Source organism: Apiospora hydei (assembly GCF_038363865.1).
Source record: "Apiospora hydei strain CBS 114990 chromosome Unknown utg000005l_segment0_segment0, whole genome shotgun sequence".
In the NCBI taxonomy this organism is placed as follows: domain Eukaryota; kingdom Fungi; phylum Ascomycota; class Sordariomycetes; order Amphisphaeriales; family Apiosporaceae; genus Apiospora; species Apiospora hydei.
In genome coordinates, this window is record NW_027117364.1 from 5117755 (window position 1) to 5133016 (window position 15262).

Consider the following 15262-nt stretch of genomic DNA (forward strand, 5'->3'; position numbering starts at 1 on the left):
ACATACTTAAATCGGTTATGACCTCGCATGCAATATTGATACGGCAGATACGCGATTGGCAGGGTAAGGAGCCTGTGGATGTAAAGGTGGGACGAGCTGTCGGGTAAGTCCAACTGGACCAACCGCTGTTGGGGGCGAGGGCGACGCGCAACTACTTAACCTAGGCGGGTAGAGACGGCAGGTCGCAAATATGGGTTCAGTTGCATGGGAATTGTTGGGCCTTCTCCTTGTCAGCCTACATGTTAGGTCGATCTTCCTATTCCTGGGTCTACATTGATGCTACTTAGATCCGGTAATATTGGCCCCCACGCGCGGCTCCTCATCCAATGGCAAGAGTTGGCGATGTGCTGTACCAGTATGTCGGAAATAACCCACCTATGCGCACCCGTGCTTCGCCGGATGACTTTTACTAGCATGTATGCATCACATCACGCGTCCTGTCAGGCGGTCGAACGGGCGATGTCGGATTGAGTGCACAGCCACGTGCGCTTCCAACGACTCTACGCGCTGTGCTGGTGCTGGTGCAGCGCACGCGCATACGCGCCGGCTGAGAATTGGTGAGCCTTCTGTCGAAATGGAACGGCCATATATCGAAAGAGCCCGGGCATATCAGATACTGAGGCGGTATTTGCGATCGGCTGTCTAAATCAGGTAGGAACAATGGAAGTCACCCTCCCATAACTTACTTTTCTACCAACGGCCAACAGATTTATTTTACCAAGTGGGTTTCTAACCAACAGGACACGATGATCGTTCTCGCATCTACGTGGTTAGAGCCCTGTGTCGGGCGTAGTGAATGCGGTTATGTTCATGAGAGCTTCCGTGACCAACGCCTCTATGACTACCTTCGCATCATCGGGCCTTTCTGCATTGCTGCAACGACTGCGGGGCAACAGCCTCCTTTCTCACCCAAGAACTCCGCGCTGGCTCAATCCGAATCCCCCACAATGATCAGGTTACCACCATCGAGTCACATTGGATCGGGAAAGAAACCACGACGTACGTACGTGTGTTCGAAGATTGGCTGGAGGAGAAGGCACATCCCCGTCTTGCATTCATGTATGCGGGTCAGGATATAAGCCAGCGGGCTGTCTCACCTCCTTGACCATTACATCACATATGTTGATATGCAGAGCTAATTTGAGAACTGGAATGTTGGCACCAATCCCACTTCCAGGATTACTTTCTTAGGTACATCCATAAGGGATGTAAATTGCTTACGATCAATGTAGGACTGTGAGTGCCCACCTGTATGCATCAACGGAAGAAGTACATAGGCAGGCAATCAGACATTTGGGTGACTCGAAAGACCTAGCTAGGTGCTAACTTCCAATTGTTGCATGTGGTCTCAGGCACCAAGATATAGCAGTCCAGGGCAGGTGCGCTTTTGTTGCTTGATTTCGGCGCATCTAAGGATGCTTGCATGTAGCTGCAGGTATGCAGGTACTCATTCAATCTCAATCCCAAAGAAACTCCCACCACCCGAGCAGGCAAGAATTGAAGCTCTGATTGCGAACCACTCCCACACCAGTCCAATGCAGTCTACCATAACACCGTCACCAACGAGTGATGAGCAGGCCAGTCCCTCACAGGTCTCGACGATGCATCCTCTTTCCTGTTGGTGTCTTGTCATCATGACTCCAACAATGCACTATTAGAGTATATTTACCCTTCACACCGACAAGGAACCGCTGGTTTGTCACCACCTGCCCTTCAGTATATGACTAGCTAACTTTTGTCCTCAGGCTGGCTCAGTCGCAGTATGTTTCACCCTGCCCACGCCCGAGCGCTCGGGCACAGGTGATATATTATGGGTAGTGGTACGAGAAGAAGCAGGCCCGCCTGCGCGACGAGCTGGACGTAAGCTATACATGGCTATATATGGATTCTATCGTTACTAACACGGAACCAGAACATCCAGAAACGTCGAGACGTTAGTACATCTGGCGTTGTCGTCTGTATTTGGAAGTATGGACATGCTAACTTCTTTAATCCACAGGCTCTCGACGCCAACATGGCCGTAAGTAGCACATCACTTCCTCTTCAAGAACGCGCGTTGCTGACGGCGATGATAGGGCTTGATCAACAAGATCGCCGTAAGATGACTGTGCTGATGCTATTTGGCGGCCAGACAACTAACGAATCGCAGGAACTGCAAGGAGGCGGCCGAGAAGAAGGCCGAGAAGATGACTGCAACTCCTGTGTTCTGAAACCGGCCGATGTGCTGGCCGACGGGCAGCTGCAGAAGACCAACAGGGCATACAAGATGGACAAAGAGATGGAGCGCTGGGTGCAATGCGTGGCGGACAAGTTGGATGTATCTGGACCACCCGCCGACGAGGACCACGCCGCTGATGGGGGAGTAACACCGACAGCTGCAGCAGACCAGGAGGGACGAGGAGGTGGAGTGCTTGTTGCAAGGTGTGTCGGATGAATTAGATGCCCCTTTGATGGCGACAATGCTGCCGCTGGTATATCAATTCCTGGAAATAATCGAAAAGTCTACACAATTAAACCCCGTATGCCATCCAGTAGGATAAGCATTATTGCCAGTGGAATGAACGTTACTACCACGGCATTTAATATTATTCCCTAATGTGTACATGACGGCATGGTATCGTGAGGGCAGCGTTGTCGCCATTAAAGGGATATCTGAACCGCCCTCGGCCACTTGAGCAATACAAGGACTTCACCCAACTCCCAGCCGATGCATATGATGGTCAAAAGTCGCGCAACATGTTGGTAGGTGACTGCCGAATACCGGCGCAAGTAAAAGGTCAGATAACGCTTCGTCAGCACTGAGTGTGTGGGAAGGTACGAGAGAGGTCGCAAGTTGAGGTCCATCTACACCTGCAAGGTCAGGTGCACCCAATGCAATCACGACAGACTTCCCTCCCGTAAGTAGTCCTGCCTCGGTGGGAAACACCTTGGTGGCAATTTGTTAGTCATCATCTACCTAAGGTAGGCCATGGTGCTCAACGTGCGGCCGGGGCTTGCCAGATCCAGCTGGCGTCAAGGAAGCCAAGGACACGCGTGATGTCAGCATCTGCGGCAAGATTCCATGGTAGGAAACTGCTTGATTGCAAGTTGATGTATTCGAGAACGTTCCGTGCAAGAGTCCACCCAACTTTCAATTGATTAAGCCGATGCCCGTCTTTGGCACCAAAGCCTTGCAGTACGGGGCAGGTGCCCTTGCCGGTTTGATTTTAGGCAGCAATTCTCGAAGGAGGCTCAGGTTCCAAGGCATCCGATCCCAAGGAAGCACCAGTTCAGTCCAAGGCTTGCACTCTCCCTCCAAATCACCCTTCAACACCAACCCAGTCAAGTTCACCACGGCATCATCTCGACCAAACTGGTTGCGGACAGCGCACTTCCTTCTTCATGTCGACTGTTCCTTTTTGATCATCGATCACCTGGTCTTGTCATTCTGATTCCCACAGTCGGCTCCCGAGATGGCTCCATCCAAAGCCAACGTTGCCTGCACTCACGACCTGCAGAGCGTGACCAGCACAGCCGATGCCGCACTGGCAAAGGGCACTGGGTGCTTCCGTTCCTCGCAGCATGTTGGTCGTTGACATTTTCCCTTGCAAACACTGCTCTGCCATTCATGTTTTGCTGACTGAATACGTTCAACTCAGATTGCCTCGAGTCACGCCGAACAGGTGGCCTCTCACTTATCCACCAAAGCTGCCAAATCACTTGTGCTTCCGAGTTACAATGATCCCTGGGCCAACAGAAGACGCGAGCGCACGAGCGAACGAACGAACGATCGGGCGAGTGCAACAAGCACAGGACAAGATCCAAACAAGGAACACAATTCTTCTCGGAGGACCAAGTCCTCCACCCAGTTGTGCAAACGCTGGGCTGAAGAAAGCACACCCACTGCTAGCTTGCTGGCGCCTCTCGGTCCGTTAAGTCGGTAGTCTGAGCCTTCATTGACTTCACCGTCATGTTGTGTCTGGGCGTTCGGGTTGTAGGGTAGTGAAGATGAACAAAACTCACTGCTGGCTTTCATGCCGGCGCCTCCTGGTCCGTTCATTCAGTAGTCTGGGCCGTTCGACTGCGACTTCGCGGTCAGTGTGTCTAGGCGCACGGGTTGTAGAGTGTTCAACAAAGACCAACTCATAGCTAGCTTGCTGGCGCTTTCTCGGTCCGTTCATTCGGTAGTCTCAGCCTTCATTGACTTCACCGTCATGAGGTGTCTAGGCGTACGGGTAGTAGAGTATTGGCACAAATCCTCCGTTCAGATGCGCAATCACTGTTCGAGGTGCTCAATCCCTGTCTCACGGCGGGTTCCATCCAGGCCGTTCGCGGTTGTCTGGCTCTCTTCGGAGGCCGGGCTTTCTGGTGGTATGAGCTACAGCAGATCCTTCTCGACAAACTCTTTCTGGCTTCACGGTCCGTTCACTGTAGGGCCGTTTTCGGTAGTCTGGTTCTCCTCGGAGTCTGGGCGTCCTGGTGTATGAGTTTTGGTGATGCTTATATGGTATTGGTGGGCTTCGGCCATATCTACCTGCTGGGCTAACCACCCGCAGGATTCCAATCAATGGCCTCTACTTCGGTGGACGCGTTTCACGACTCTCTGGTTGTCTTGGACGTGAGTGCCAGGGTGATGAAGTCGGACTCCCCACCTCCACGTGGTATCACCCGGGGACACTGCACTGATGTGTATGAGCCAAGCAGGGAGACGCGCCAGGATTCAGTCATGCCGGCACCCTCAATATTGGACATGAGTTCTTTTCCATCGTTGGCTGCGCTAATGCATGTCATCTCCCATGGCGTCCACTTCACGACACAGGCAGCCTTCAACACAAGGCAGCAAACACCCACATGTTTGGCAATGTAAGAAGCAGGCCGAGACCGCCAAGGTAACTACCATCTATTCCTCGGTATATTCTTCTCTTTGGGGCTCCATGCTAATCATGATTAAGACCACCGCCGAGGCAAAGAAACAGAAGCTCTAGAACACCGGCCAGCGTATCTCTTTCTGATTTCCGTTCTCTCTTCTCTTGCGCCCTCAATTAGACCTCCGTCAATACACCCCTACCCACTCCTGTCCCCATGTCAGTCCCGTCCCTGATTCAAAGAGAACATCGCTAACATGTCTTTCTAGCAGACCCAGACCCAGACCCAGACCCAGAACCAACGTAAGAAACACTCCAGTCTAGTCCGCATTGTGACATGCTTTACACATTCCCACGCCCTACCTTTGGAACCTATGCTAACTTGATGACAGAGAACAACCCAACAAAAACCGTGAGTCCTCCCTCTCTCTGCAAGGCCTTGCCGGACTTATACTGACGACGATGATCCAGATCAACATGCCAGGCAACGTATGTCCCATTTACACGGTTCCTGCTGAGTTTTGGTCGAGCCAATGCTCCCTCCTACTATGGCTATGCTGACTTAAATATTGTCATAACAGCGAGTCCAAAAGCCATAAGGCGCCCTCGTATGTAGCAATAATATAGTCACACTCTATGTGCATTGCTGACACATCTACCAGGGATTCTCCGGTCGAGGCCGCGGCGGCGCCCGCATCGTCTCAGTACATCTTCCCCAAGACCTATACATTGAGGCTACTGGGTGTTGCTAACTGTACGTTTTTGCACAGCTCACGAGACACCAATCTGCGGCAAGTATCCTTTCATACTCTTTAGTACCTCTATATACTGACTGTTCGCTAATAGGCTCTAGACCGCATCGCTGCCGAGGGCAGGGCCTAGCCCCTTGAGGGCACATGGGCATGATTGGCTTCAATGGTGGCAACAATGACTAGAAAGCACAGCAGTCGTGGAATGTCGGCCAAGATAGTTTCAATCCAAATGCCGTTGGCATGGGAAACGGTGACCGTGGCAATTTTGGCAACTTTTAACGGCTTTTGGTGACCTCGCTTGTACACCGTGTGATATGATGAATGCCTCCACGCCGGATTTAGAATACGGAATGCCGCCAGATTGGCTGCTAACTGCAAGTGGATGGAGGTCCTGTGATTCTGGTCCGTCGCGCAGTAATCAAATGACAATTAAAACTATCAGTGTTCTGGTTGCAAGGCTATGGAAAGCCGCATGTAGGCAACAGTGATCCAGACGCTGTGCTGTAGTAAGCCAGCAGGCAGCTACCGCAGGTACAGAAAAGGGCCCAGGAACATGCACAGTCCGCGGCATTATTGGTGTAGCAGGAAGGCGCACTTCCTAATCGAGGCAAATGCTGCAGTTTCCTTTCTATTGGGAGATCTTTTGCTTGCGACGAAATTCCAACTGGTGGATTGCTTCAGACACCAGGTACAAGGTGCCACTGTCATCCACGTCCCCCAGTTCGCCTAGCACATCAGTACCTTCACCTTGATGCTTTTCGCACACCAAATCCTACATTGTGGTGTCGGATACCAACATACCTGAACCCGCTGATTAGCTTTCAAGATCATGCCGCTGCTGGATCCGAAAAAGCCCACCCCCAAGCCCCAGATGCAAATCGCTTCTTGACCCTTCCAGTGCCATGCGAGAGCCTCTTCTTGGGGGCCGCCAGAAGTGCCGAGGAAGCTCTGATGCGACAGGATTGCTTGACCCAGAAGGTCGTCAAGAATTCGATCACCCTTGCCCACAGCATCGACCTCGGGTACCGGCGCCTTGGGAGCTAACATGGGGAAATGGACCTGATAGCGGTGCAGAGTTTAGCGAGCCCCGCCAGGCTGTCCTTCCGCACCAGCCCAATATAACCACGCTCAAGGAGCATTACCGACACATTTATCAGGCGGCGGCAGCACGAGGCCGAGGCGGTGGCGGCGGCCGATCTGGCAGCCGCGGCGCCAGCCGCACCGTCTCTGTAAGTTATTCCTCGCCATTTGGAGATATTTAGCATTGCTAACTTCATGGGTACAGCTGAACCATAAACAGAGCGAGGTAAACATCCGTTTGCACCACTTCGCACTGGAGTACATTAACCGTTTGCATATAGGCCCTGATGGGCGTTTTGGCTGCCGAGGGCAGCAAGACCGAGGTGAATAGCCTTCATTTTGTTTGGCCATGTCCAATTCACTAACGACGGTATCTTGGAACAGGCCGAGACCAAGAAGCAGCCGCCGGTTCGCCACTACAAAGTCCCGATGACGACGCCGATGAAGCCTCGATGCGACAATGGTGATCGAGCCCTTGTCCACAACATCAAGTCTGGACACCGACATGAGGCTGTTGGGTGGGGACAACTCCAATTATGCAGCTCACGAGACAGCAATTCGCGTGACAAGCGCTGTGGGAAAGGATTGAAAGGCAGATTTCAACTTAGTCACTAATTTCTTGAATTATATAGCTTGCTTGGACGATAGAAGGTGACCACTAGGTGTCTGGATTTTGTAAGTCGGCATGTATTTTCAGTACTTCAATAACCGGCTTTGTTGCTGGTGCCCCGCCACAGTAGCCTGCCTGTCCCATAAATTGATTCTGGCCTGTTATTGTGTGATTTGTACCAAATCCTATTGTTATGGTGTGGGTGCCCCTCCTTTGAACCGACCGGACTTTTCAGTGTTTTGGAGCTTGGGACCAATTCCTTGCCAACATCATCTCTGATCATCACTCTTGACACGTACACAAGACTTGCACAAGTCTCGCAACTGTATTTCCCACCATAAGCCATGGATAAGAATACTGCAAGCGATCGTGACATGCTCACCAACGAGATGTGTTCCAAGGTTCAAGAAGCCGAGCGCCGCCATCAGACGCAGGCCGCAGAGCTGAAAGAGCAGTTGGCCAAGCTCATCACTGCCAATGCGCATCTGGCCGCCGCCAATGCACAACTCGTCGCTGCCAATTCGCAGTTGACTGCTGAGAATCGCGGCCTCAAGGCGACGGTCCCGGGCCGCAACGCCGCAGACCGGACCCTCCAGGCGTATGCAGCCATGCGGTCCGCCGCTCCAGCATGCCGTGAAGCCGTCGATGCTTCAACGCAGACCGAGGGCTCGCCTGCCAAAGGTGTCCGCCCCAGCGAAGCCAAAGCTGGAGGTGCCTGGGGCCTTGAATGGGAGGCCAACCGCATTCCCACCAAGCCCAGGAGCTGCCTCGCCGTAGCTGCGGATACGGCTACGACAGCGCCGACGGTGCTTGAAGACACTATCTTCAACACCAATACTTTCTTTAGACTCGAGTTCATCAACTCGTCAAGGATTGCGCTTGCTGGCGGTCGGCAGGACATACCTGCGCGCCATGCCACATGGAGTTTTTTCTCAACCCTCCGGGGTTTTCTCCAGAAACTTCTTTTTTGGAAGGTTGAAGGTTCAATGGAATGGTTATACATGCTTCCTCCGTGTCTTCTCATGATATATTCTCGTGATGTTATTGTTTGTCGTGATGCTTTGATCTTGTTTTTGACTTGTCATATTGATTAATCATGTGACTGTCCGGATTGTAGGACCTTGGTCTGTAACAAGTAATTTAAAGTAACGTAGCTACCAGACGAAGGATAGCCTCGTCGCCCACGGAGCAGCACTTCCATACCAAACTAGCGTAGTAACATTGCAATGGCTGCCGGCATAGCCTTTGGGGAAGCCAGCCCGCCCTTCCCATAATGGACGAGGTCCAAACTCCATCATCCATGCCGAGTCAAGAAATCCACACCAGTATAACCTAAAGAAGCTGTGGGATTGAAGCGTGCCTCGTTCTCTCCACCCCGAAGGTGGAACGCTGTGCTGGGAATATTTGGCTGTCGGGCATTCGAATCCACGCGAGCGAACGTGTCATCCTCTTCATCGATGGATATGACTAAGGTGGAAGTGTGGATGGATTGCGCCTGGCCATGAAGAGGGAGGTAGGGGTTGGACCATACAAAATGTATATCTTTGGATTACTTGGATACAGGAGGCCAAACAAGCTGTAGCACATTCAGTTTCGTGTTATCTATTGCTATGTAGGGACATATGAGTATCCAAGCATGGCTGCTTGTGCTATCCATCATTCTAGGCTAGGGGGTAGGCGGCCGGGTTTGCCATACAAACCAGGGGGTAGGAGGATTGAATCATCCCTCCACCCGCATTGGGCCCAAATATTTGATAAATGTACGTACCATAGCATTGCCAGAACTCGGATATCCACAGAAAGCTCTTCGCACTATTATTGGGACATGCTCGCTGGTTCTATTCATGGATTATTCTCTGGGGGTAGGAGGAAGATTTTCGCATATAAAGTAAGGCTTAGGAGGATCAATTCACCCTAAGAGCCAGCCCTGAAGCTCTGGCCTGCAAATGGATAGCACCATTAGATTCAGAAGCCCTTAATTACTGGATCTATGAGTTTGGTTCGTTTTTCCAGGCCATAGTAGAGGTATTATCTCTTGTTGAACAACTAGGGGGTAGGAGAACGAAATTTGCATACAAAGTGGGGGGTAGGAGGATGTGCCAGTCACAGCCTCACTTCTACGGGCATAATTACCACCAAACCTGGAACGCACACTCACTACGCCTCCTTGGGGTCGCCGGGAAGGCATGAGGTCCACAGCGCACTGCCTTGGCTGTTCATTTGTCATGCTGATTAGAGGGGGCAGCAGCATTAGGAGCAGGCATCTCGAGCCGCGACGACAGAGGCGGGCCTCCAGCTCTTCAAGATGCATCATATCGTGACTTGTATCAACCGCCAGTATTCCTTTGACCTGGGTAGTCGAGGTCTCTGTTATGGCTGTCCCGGTGGGGTTTAGAGGATGTTGGCTGGTCGGAGATAAGGCAATGCGCACGCCGTCGGACATTGTCAGCGACTCCGAGCTCAGTCCCGCCACAGCTGTTGAAAACAAGGCGCGGCTGGGGCTAGTCGTGGGGAGCCCCCCTCCCCAAGTCGGGATACCAAGATTGTACGAGGCCAGACTCATCCAACCGAGGCGGTAGGAGATGCCGAGTAGACTCCCATTCGAGACAGTTTGACCGGAGCAGCCATATATGGCAGCTGAATTCACTTTCCTAATACACTACATAGGTGGAGAGATTGAGGGGCAACGGCAATTGCTTGGTTGCTTGAGGGAGCGACGCTCGCCTATGCACTTGGGGGTAGGAGACACGAACGCGGATATCTCAGCCCCCAGAGCTCCGATTCAGTTGAAACGTGGCTACAAGCTCGTAGATGGTGTGTTTCCCGCGACTATCAAGTTTGGAATCTATAGAGCAGCATTTGAGTATGATCAGTGCTTCCGGACATCAGGGGGTAGGAGGGGCGGGTACCCATACAACACAGGGGGTAGGACGATGAGACTACACTACCTCCCAAACTCAGCGCCTAATTAATCTAAAATACAGTATCCTTGATCCCAAAGGGCCTCTAGAACTGCATGCAAGATTTGAAGGAAGGCAGGGCATTTGGCGTAGAGTTATTTCACTTTGATTACCAGGGGGTTCGAGGACTGATTTCCCACCTAACGTAGGGGGTAAGAGGATGGGATTACGATATTTCCAGAACCAGTCACCTGGTTAATTGAAGACTTTCTCTATGCATTCTAACAGTGTTTTCGAGGCCGCATGCAAGGTTTGAAGGAAGAGGATGCGTTTGGTGTAGATTTATCTTGCTTTGCTGCCCAGGGGGTAGGAGAGACAAATTCCCATATAAAGTAGGGGGTAGGAGGATAGGAGTTGAACATCTTAACGAAAGCTTTCTCAAATAGCCCGAAACGTTGCACACCGGTACGGAACAGCTCATTGAGGGTGTATACGGAGTTTGGAGGGATAGGATACACTGGTTGTAGAGTAATTCAGTTTTAATTACCAGGGGGTAGGAGAATTCGAGCCGGGTAATGAACGTTTTCAACAAGTAAGGACTGATGCATGTGATGGCAGACAGTGTTTCCGACCACAGACCATAGCCAAAATCATAATAGGCGTGAAATGCATGCCCGAGGGCCTCCTCGGACGAGCTGACTTACACGATATCAACCACCAGAGGATACCATGTCGGACATGTACGACGATGGAAGGTGGTAGCAGGTAAATGGTCATTCTAGCACATGGTATCACCTCTGTTAGAGCACCTACAGATTCCATCTGATGTGTGACGATACAAAGCAAGTAGTTGCCGAGGTTTGTATGTGACAGGGTGCGCGCCTAGGATCCGTGTTCGCTCGTGGCACACTACATGAACAGAGCGCCCGAGCGCCAGCCCATACCGCAGGAAGAATGGCGTGACAGCGAATGAGCTATTGACTGTAATGCAGGCCGCATGGATCGATTGCGCCGACACTTGGCGGAGGCATGCCTTACCAGATCCTCCTACCCCCTCGAAAAGGGAAAGACCCAAGCTCGCATTTGGGCCGCGCCAGAGAGCTACCAGAAGGTATTTAGACGTATATTTCGTTAGTTTAGTCGCACTGAAGGTCCTTTGAACTCAAGACAAACCTCATCGCAGGAGATACAGCCCCTTAAATCCTCCTACCCCCTGATTTGTGCGGGAAATCCGGCCTCCTACCCCCTAGGGTACAATTACCTATAACTACGCAAGAACAGCGCGCAGACGTCTTATATTCTCGGCACATGCTCTAAGCCCATCTACGTACTTGCTACCTTAATTAGAAGTGAGTAACTATCCCACCACGCATGGTGCTGGTCTCGGAACCTCCTACCCCCACCCCCTACGCCGTATCTGGCAATGGTTTGGGTAAATGGTTATCTACGAAATACATGATCCTACTATTCCACTACCATATCTTACCGGTTACCGCCTAGTCCTTCTTCTATTCAAATCCTTTTACCGCCTGACGTTCCACTGGGAGTACCTTGTCTCAATAATCATTGTCAGTGGAATAAACAGTTACTCGGCGTATTTCCAAGCCGATTAGTCTATTGGATACAGTATCTCGAGATGTAGCGTCCAGTGGCAGGCGGTGCGGTGAGCCCTTTCGACTACGCCACTGGTTTCACTGAAATCAACAAAGGCAGCACTGGGCCAAAGGTCATACAATATCCAACCTCCAATAGACCACCAACACGATATGGAGAGTCTCATTGCACGGGGTGGAGAAAAGCTGCCTTCCCATCTGTAGCTCAAGACTTGCCCTGCAACAGGTGCAATACCAAATGAACCCATCTTGGTCCCCACACCAGTCCCAGTACTTGTCTACTTGTAGTGATGTGAAACATACGTGAAAGCCTGAGGTTCTGGGTCCTGTTCCAATCCGAGTTCCTCCCCCACCTACTGTTTTGCCACGCGTTCTATCTGATTTCACATCAGGCTTTGAACAAATCAATCTTCCTCTGGCCACAATTTCTGCCTGCATTAGCACGAAAGCATCCAAGAAGAAGCAAAGATGGGCGATCCGATTCCAGCAATCAGATCAGGCACTGTGCCCGCTCTCCCCAGCCTCGCAATCCAGCTGGCCGAGATTGTCGACGACCCCGAGCGGTCGTACGAGGACGCGTGGGACGTGATCAAGAGAATGGCGCGCGACATGCGCGACAGGCAGTCCCTGATCCTCGTCGACAGGGAAGTCGACGCAATGCTCCATGAAGACGAGCTGTCGACTTCATCCACCTTCCATCTGCTGCACACCGTCCATCCCCGGGTGCTACGTTCAGTGTGCATGGGTACTGTGGCGTACGAGTTCCATGACCAGCAGTCCAGCGTCTGGTCGGATGTACATAGCGAGCAAGGCCCCGGAGCCTACGTGGTCGGTATCGCCGTCCATGGTCGAGCCGGCAAGTTCCTCACTGCCACAGAGACTCACGCTTTGATCAATGTCCTCCAAACCTACCTTGCCGGCTGCGCTGCTTGGGCAGCCAGGGAGGATGATTTTTACGGTGAGCTGAACCAACAGCAGAACCACGACCTCACGTGGGCCATGGAGATTGACAATCAATGCCCGCCCGCGGGTCGAGTCGCTCCTTCCTCAGAAATGCAATCCGAGATTAAGCAAGGCGATGGCAGAGAGACGGAAGAGGACGTGTCGCATCGTGTGCATCGTCCTCGTTTCTCAGGTAGCGGTAGAAACATGACCACGGGCATCCATGCCCTCATTGCCATGTTTCAGCGGCGGCTGATGCACGGCGCCGACCCCAACGAGCCGCAGATCCAGTCTCCGCTCCTCGTCGGCAGCAGCAACGACCTGCAGACGCGCAAGCAGGACTACCGTCCCAACGTGACGCGTTTTCACAGCGACGCTCACTTGTACGTGCTGCTCATGTCCTGCATCAAGTTCATGGGCCTCGAGCCGCAAGAGGTCTTCGTACCCTTCACCAAGGCTTGGGAAGTGGGCCAGATCAACCAGGGCGAGGTCCTAGCGACCATCGTAGGCAACTCCCTGGTTTCCATGGCGGGACTCAACGTCCACGAGCCGGGTGGCAAAAGGAACGAGAATCCTCCCGAGGATTCCGTCTTCGAGAGAACCCACCGCGAGGTCAACCGGCGAGACTGGTTCCTCGACAACATTCGTCAGTCTTGCGACAAAAGCGAATGGGGCCGGCTCAAGAAGATCGACGCGGAGATCTTCTCCGTCACCGACGCCGACCTGGATCTCAAAGAGCAGGAGGCCGAAGACGCCCGCCACGATTTCTGCGCCGCCGTCTCGGAGGCCGAGACAGCGCTGGCAGGAAAGGAAGCGGAGCTCGACGAGGCCAAGGACGCCCTCGAGCGGGAAAAGGCTCGCCAGAGAGAGATCAGCGCCCTGACAGACGAGATCTTCGCCGACTTTTAGATACCGACTTTAGATAGATTAATGGACAAGAACCTTGCTGGATGCACCCGAAACTCATAGTGTACCCTCCCTCCCTGCTGTGACATGCATTCGTGATTTGGTGTGATCCGGCACTTGACTAGAGCAAGATAGAAACTGACTCGAAAAGCTTATATACGATTACATTAATACCATGGACTTTGCTTGATCACATCCAGTAAATATCCTAAATGAAGACCGGTTTATTCATTCTGTAACCACTACATTGCTGTTGTTCCTCCGCAGATCGAGAACCGCCAAATGCAAACAAGAAGAGACCCAAAGAAAGGCGGTGCTTGCAGTCCATGGGGGCTCGACAATACGATGAATCTGACATGAGTGGCGGACATAACTTGGACCTAGGCAGCGAACCCCTTGTCATATGTTATCGGAGTCTATGACACGCCAGGCGTTGAAGCAAGTTGCTGGCTCATATGATGAAACTGGTGTCAAACACGGGCCAGTTGGGGTCGGCGAGATCATCGTTATCGAGAGCTAGATCAGCCGTATGCGTTCCCTCGCTAGCCGCATCGCCCGACCCGAATCTGATGAACCTGTACCATTCGAGGAAGTTGGCAGTGCTCATCGTGCGCTCTTCGGGTCCGAGTGGTGTGGTCGAGGGACTGTTGTAGTCGTAAGCCTCAAATTTCTCCTGTGCGATTTGCTTGGAGAACTCCGCAGTAAATGGCAGGCCGACCTTGCCGGAAGAAGCATTCTGCGTTGCAAGGAAGTCCCAAGCAATCTTCTCCCACGACTCCCTGTACAGCATAGGCGGAAGCTGGCGTCGCTGTGCAACAAGGTGGCTGTGCTTGCTGACCAGATCCCAAGCCTGGGCTATGCGACAGCTGCTCAAGGTGTGGGTGTCGCTGTTGTGGATGGAATAGGCGTGGATAAACCCGTCCTCGGCGGGCGGGCCGGCACATTCTTTGACCTCATGGCCATCCTTCTTGCACCAACCACACTGTCGGTGGTGTGTTGTCTTCTGCTTCTTCCGGGGTCGACTTCCGGCTTCTCTGGGCTGCCCATCGGTATCGTGTGCCTACATGACCGAATCTGTCGGGAGGGGCGCAGGCAGCTTAGGAAGCTGGTCGATATCTCGAGATACCATAGCAACGGCATTCTTGTCGATATGAATAACAATGACCTGATGATCCTGATCGCGGGCATTTGAGATGGCATTGCGCCTCGCCAATGTTGAATTGAGCTCGTACGTATCGTAGTCTTCACCCGGGAAAAGCTCAGGATGGCCGTGGGAGGCATCCATCTTGCGCGGCAGTCCTTGCGTGTTCGTTCTTCGCGTGGTGCTGTCGGCAGTAAACTTGGCGTTTGTGTCAGCGGTACGGTTCGGATGCTTATTGAACCAAAAGTCGGAAGTCGGAAATCGTGTAGATGCAAGTTGATGCCTGGCTAGTTGTCGTTAGGAGCGGAGCGGGACCGACCACTCGCTTTCTGCGATGGTGTAGCAGCTGTGGGAAGTGCGTGAGAAGTACGTTGTGGGAGCTCAAGATTACAGTGCCAGAGATTTTCTTCCAACCTGGGTTGGGAATGTACAGTTACAGAGGCTAAACAATTCGATACCTCAGTAAGTGTGACA

The 15262-nt window shown here is 52.4% G+C and overlaps 4 protein-coding genes across 4 annotated transcripts; 3 read left to right on the top strand and 1 right to left on the bottom strand.

The window, feature by feature from the left end:
* Window positions 1-746: 746 nt before the first annotated feature.
* Window positions 747-7291, top strand: PG997_007123 (uncharacterized protein; the record flags this gene model as incomplete). Its single annotated transcript, XM_066811438.1, has 21 exons — window positions 747-1003; window positions 1233-1269; window positions 1746-1760; window positions 1819-1860; window positions 1913-1933; window positions 2000-2020; window positions 2076-2096; window positions 2150-2362; window positions 3441-3563; window positions 3639-3915; window positions 4536-4597; window positions 4684-4842; window positions 5237-5256; window positions 5316-5333; window positions 5426-5452; window positions 5507-5598; window positions 6039-6102; window positions 6495-6825; window positions 6882-6902; window positions 6958-6999; window positions 7061-7291. 21 exons carry the CDS (start codon window positions 747-749, stop codon window positions 7289-7291), a joined length of 2094 nt encoding a protein of 697 aa, XP_066670361.1.
* A 339-nt stretch (window positions 7292-7630) lies between these two features.
* PG997_007124 (uncharacterized protein) lies at window positions 7631-8380 on the top strand (the record flags this gene model as incomplete). The annotated part of the gene is made up of 1 exon (XM_066811439.1): window positions 7631-8380. The coding sequence occupies one exon, from the start codon at window positions 7631-7633 to the stop codon at window positions 8378-8380; it is 750 nt and encodes a 249-aa protein (XP_066670362.1).
* A 3887-nt stretch (window positions 8381-12267) lies between these two features.
* Window positions 12268-13650, top strand: PG997_007125 (uncharacterized protein; the record flags this gene model as incomplete). Its single annotated transcript, XM_066811440.1, has 1 exon — window positions 12268-13650. One exon carries the CDS (start codon window positions 12268-12270, stop codon window positions 13648-13650), a length of 1383 nt encoding a protein of 460 aa, XP_066670363.1.
* Window positions 13651-14098: 448 nt separating this feature from the next.
* Window positions 14099-14932, bottom strand: PG997_007126 (uncharacterized protein; the record flags this gene model as incomplete). The annotated part of the gene is made up of 2 exons (XM_066811441.1): window positions 14099-14629; window positions 14774-14932. The coding sequence occupies 2 exons, from the start codon at window positions 14930-14932 to the stop codon at window positions 14099-14101; spliced, it is 690 nt and encodes a 229-aa protein (XP_066670364.1).
* Window positions 14933-15262: the final 330 nt, after the last annotated feature.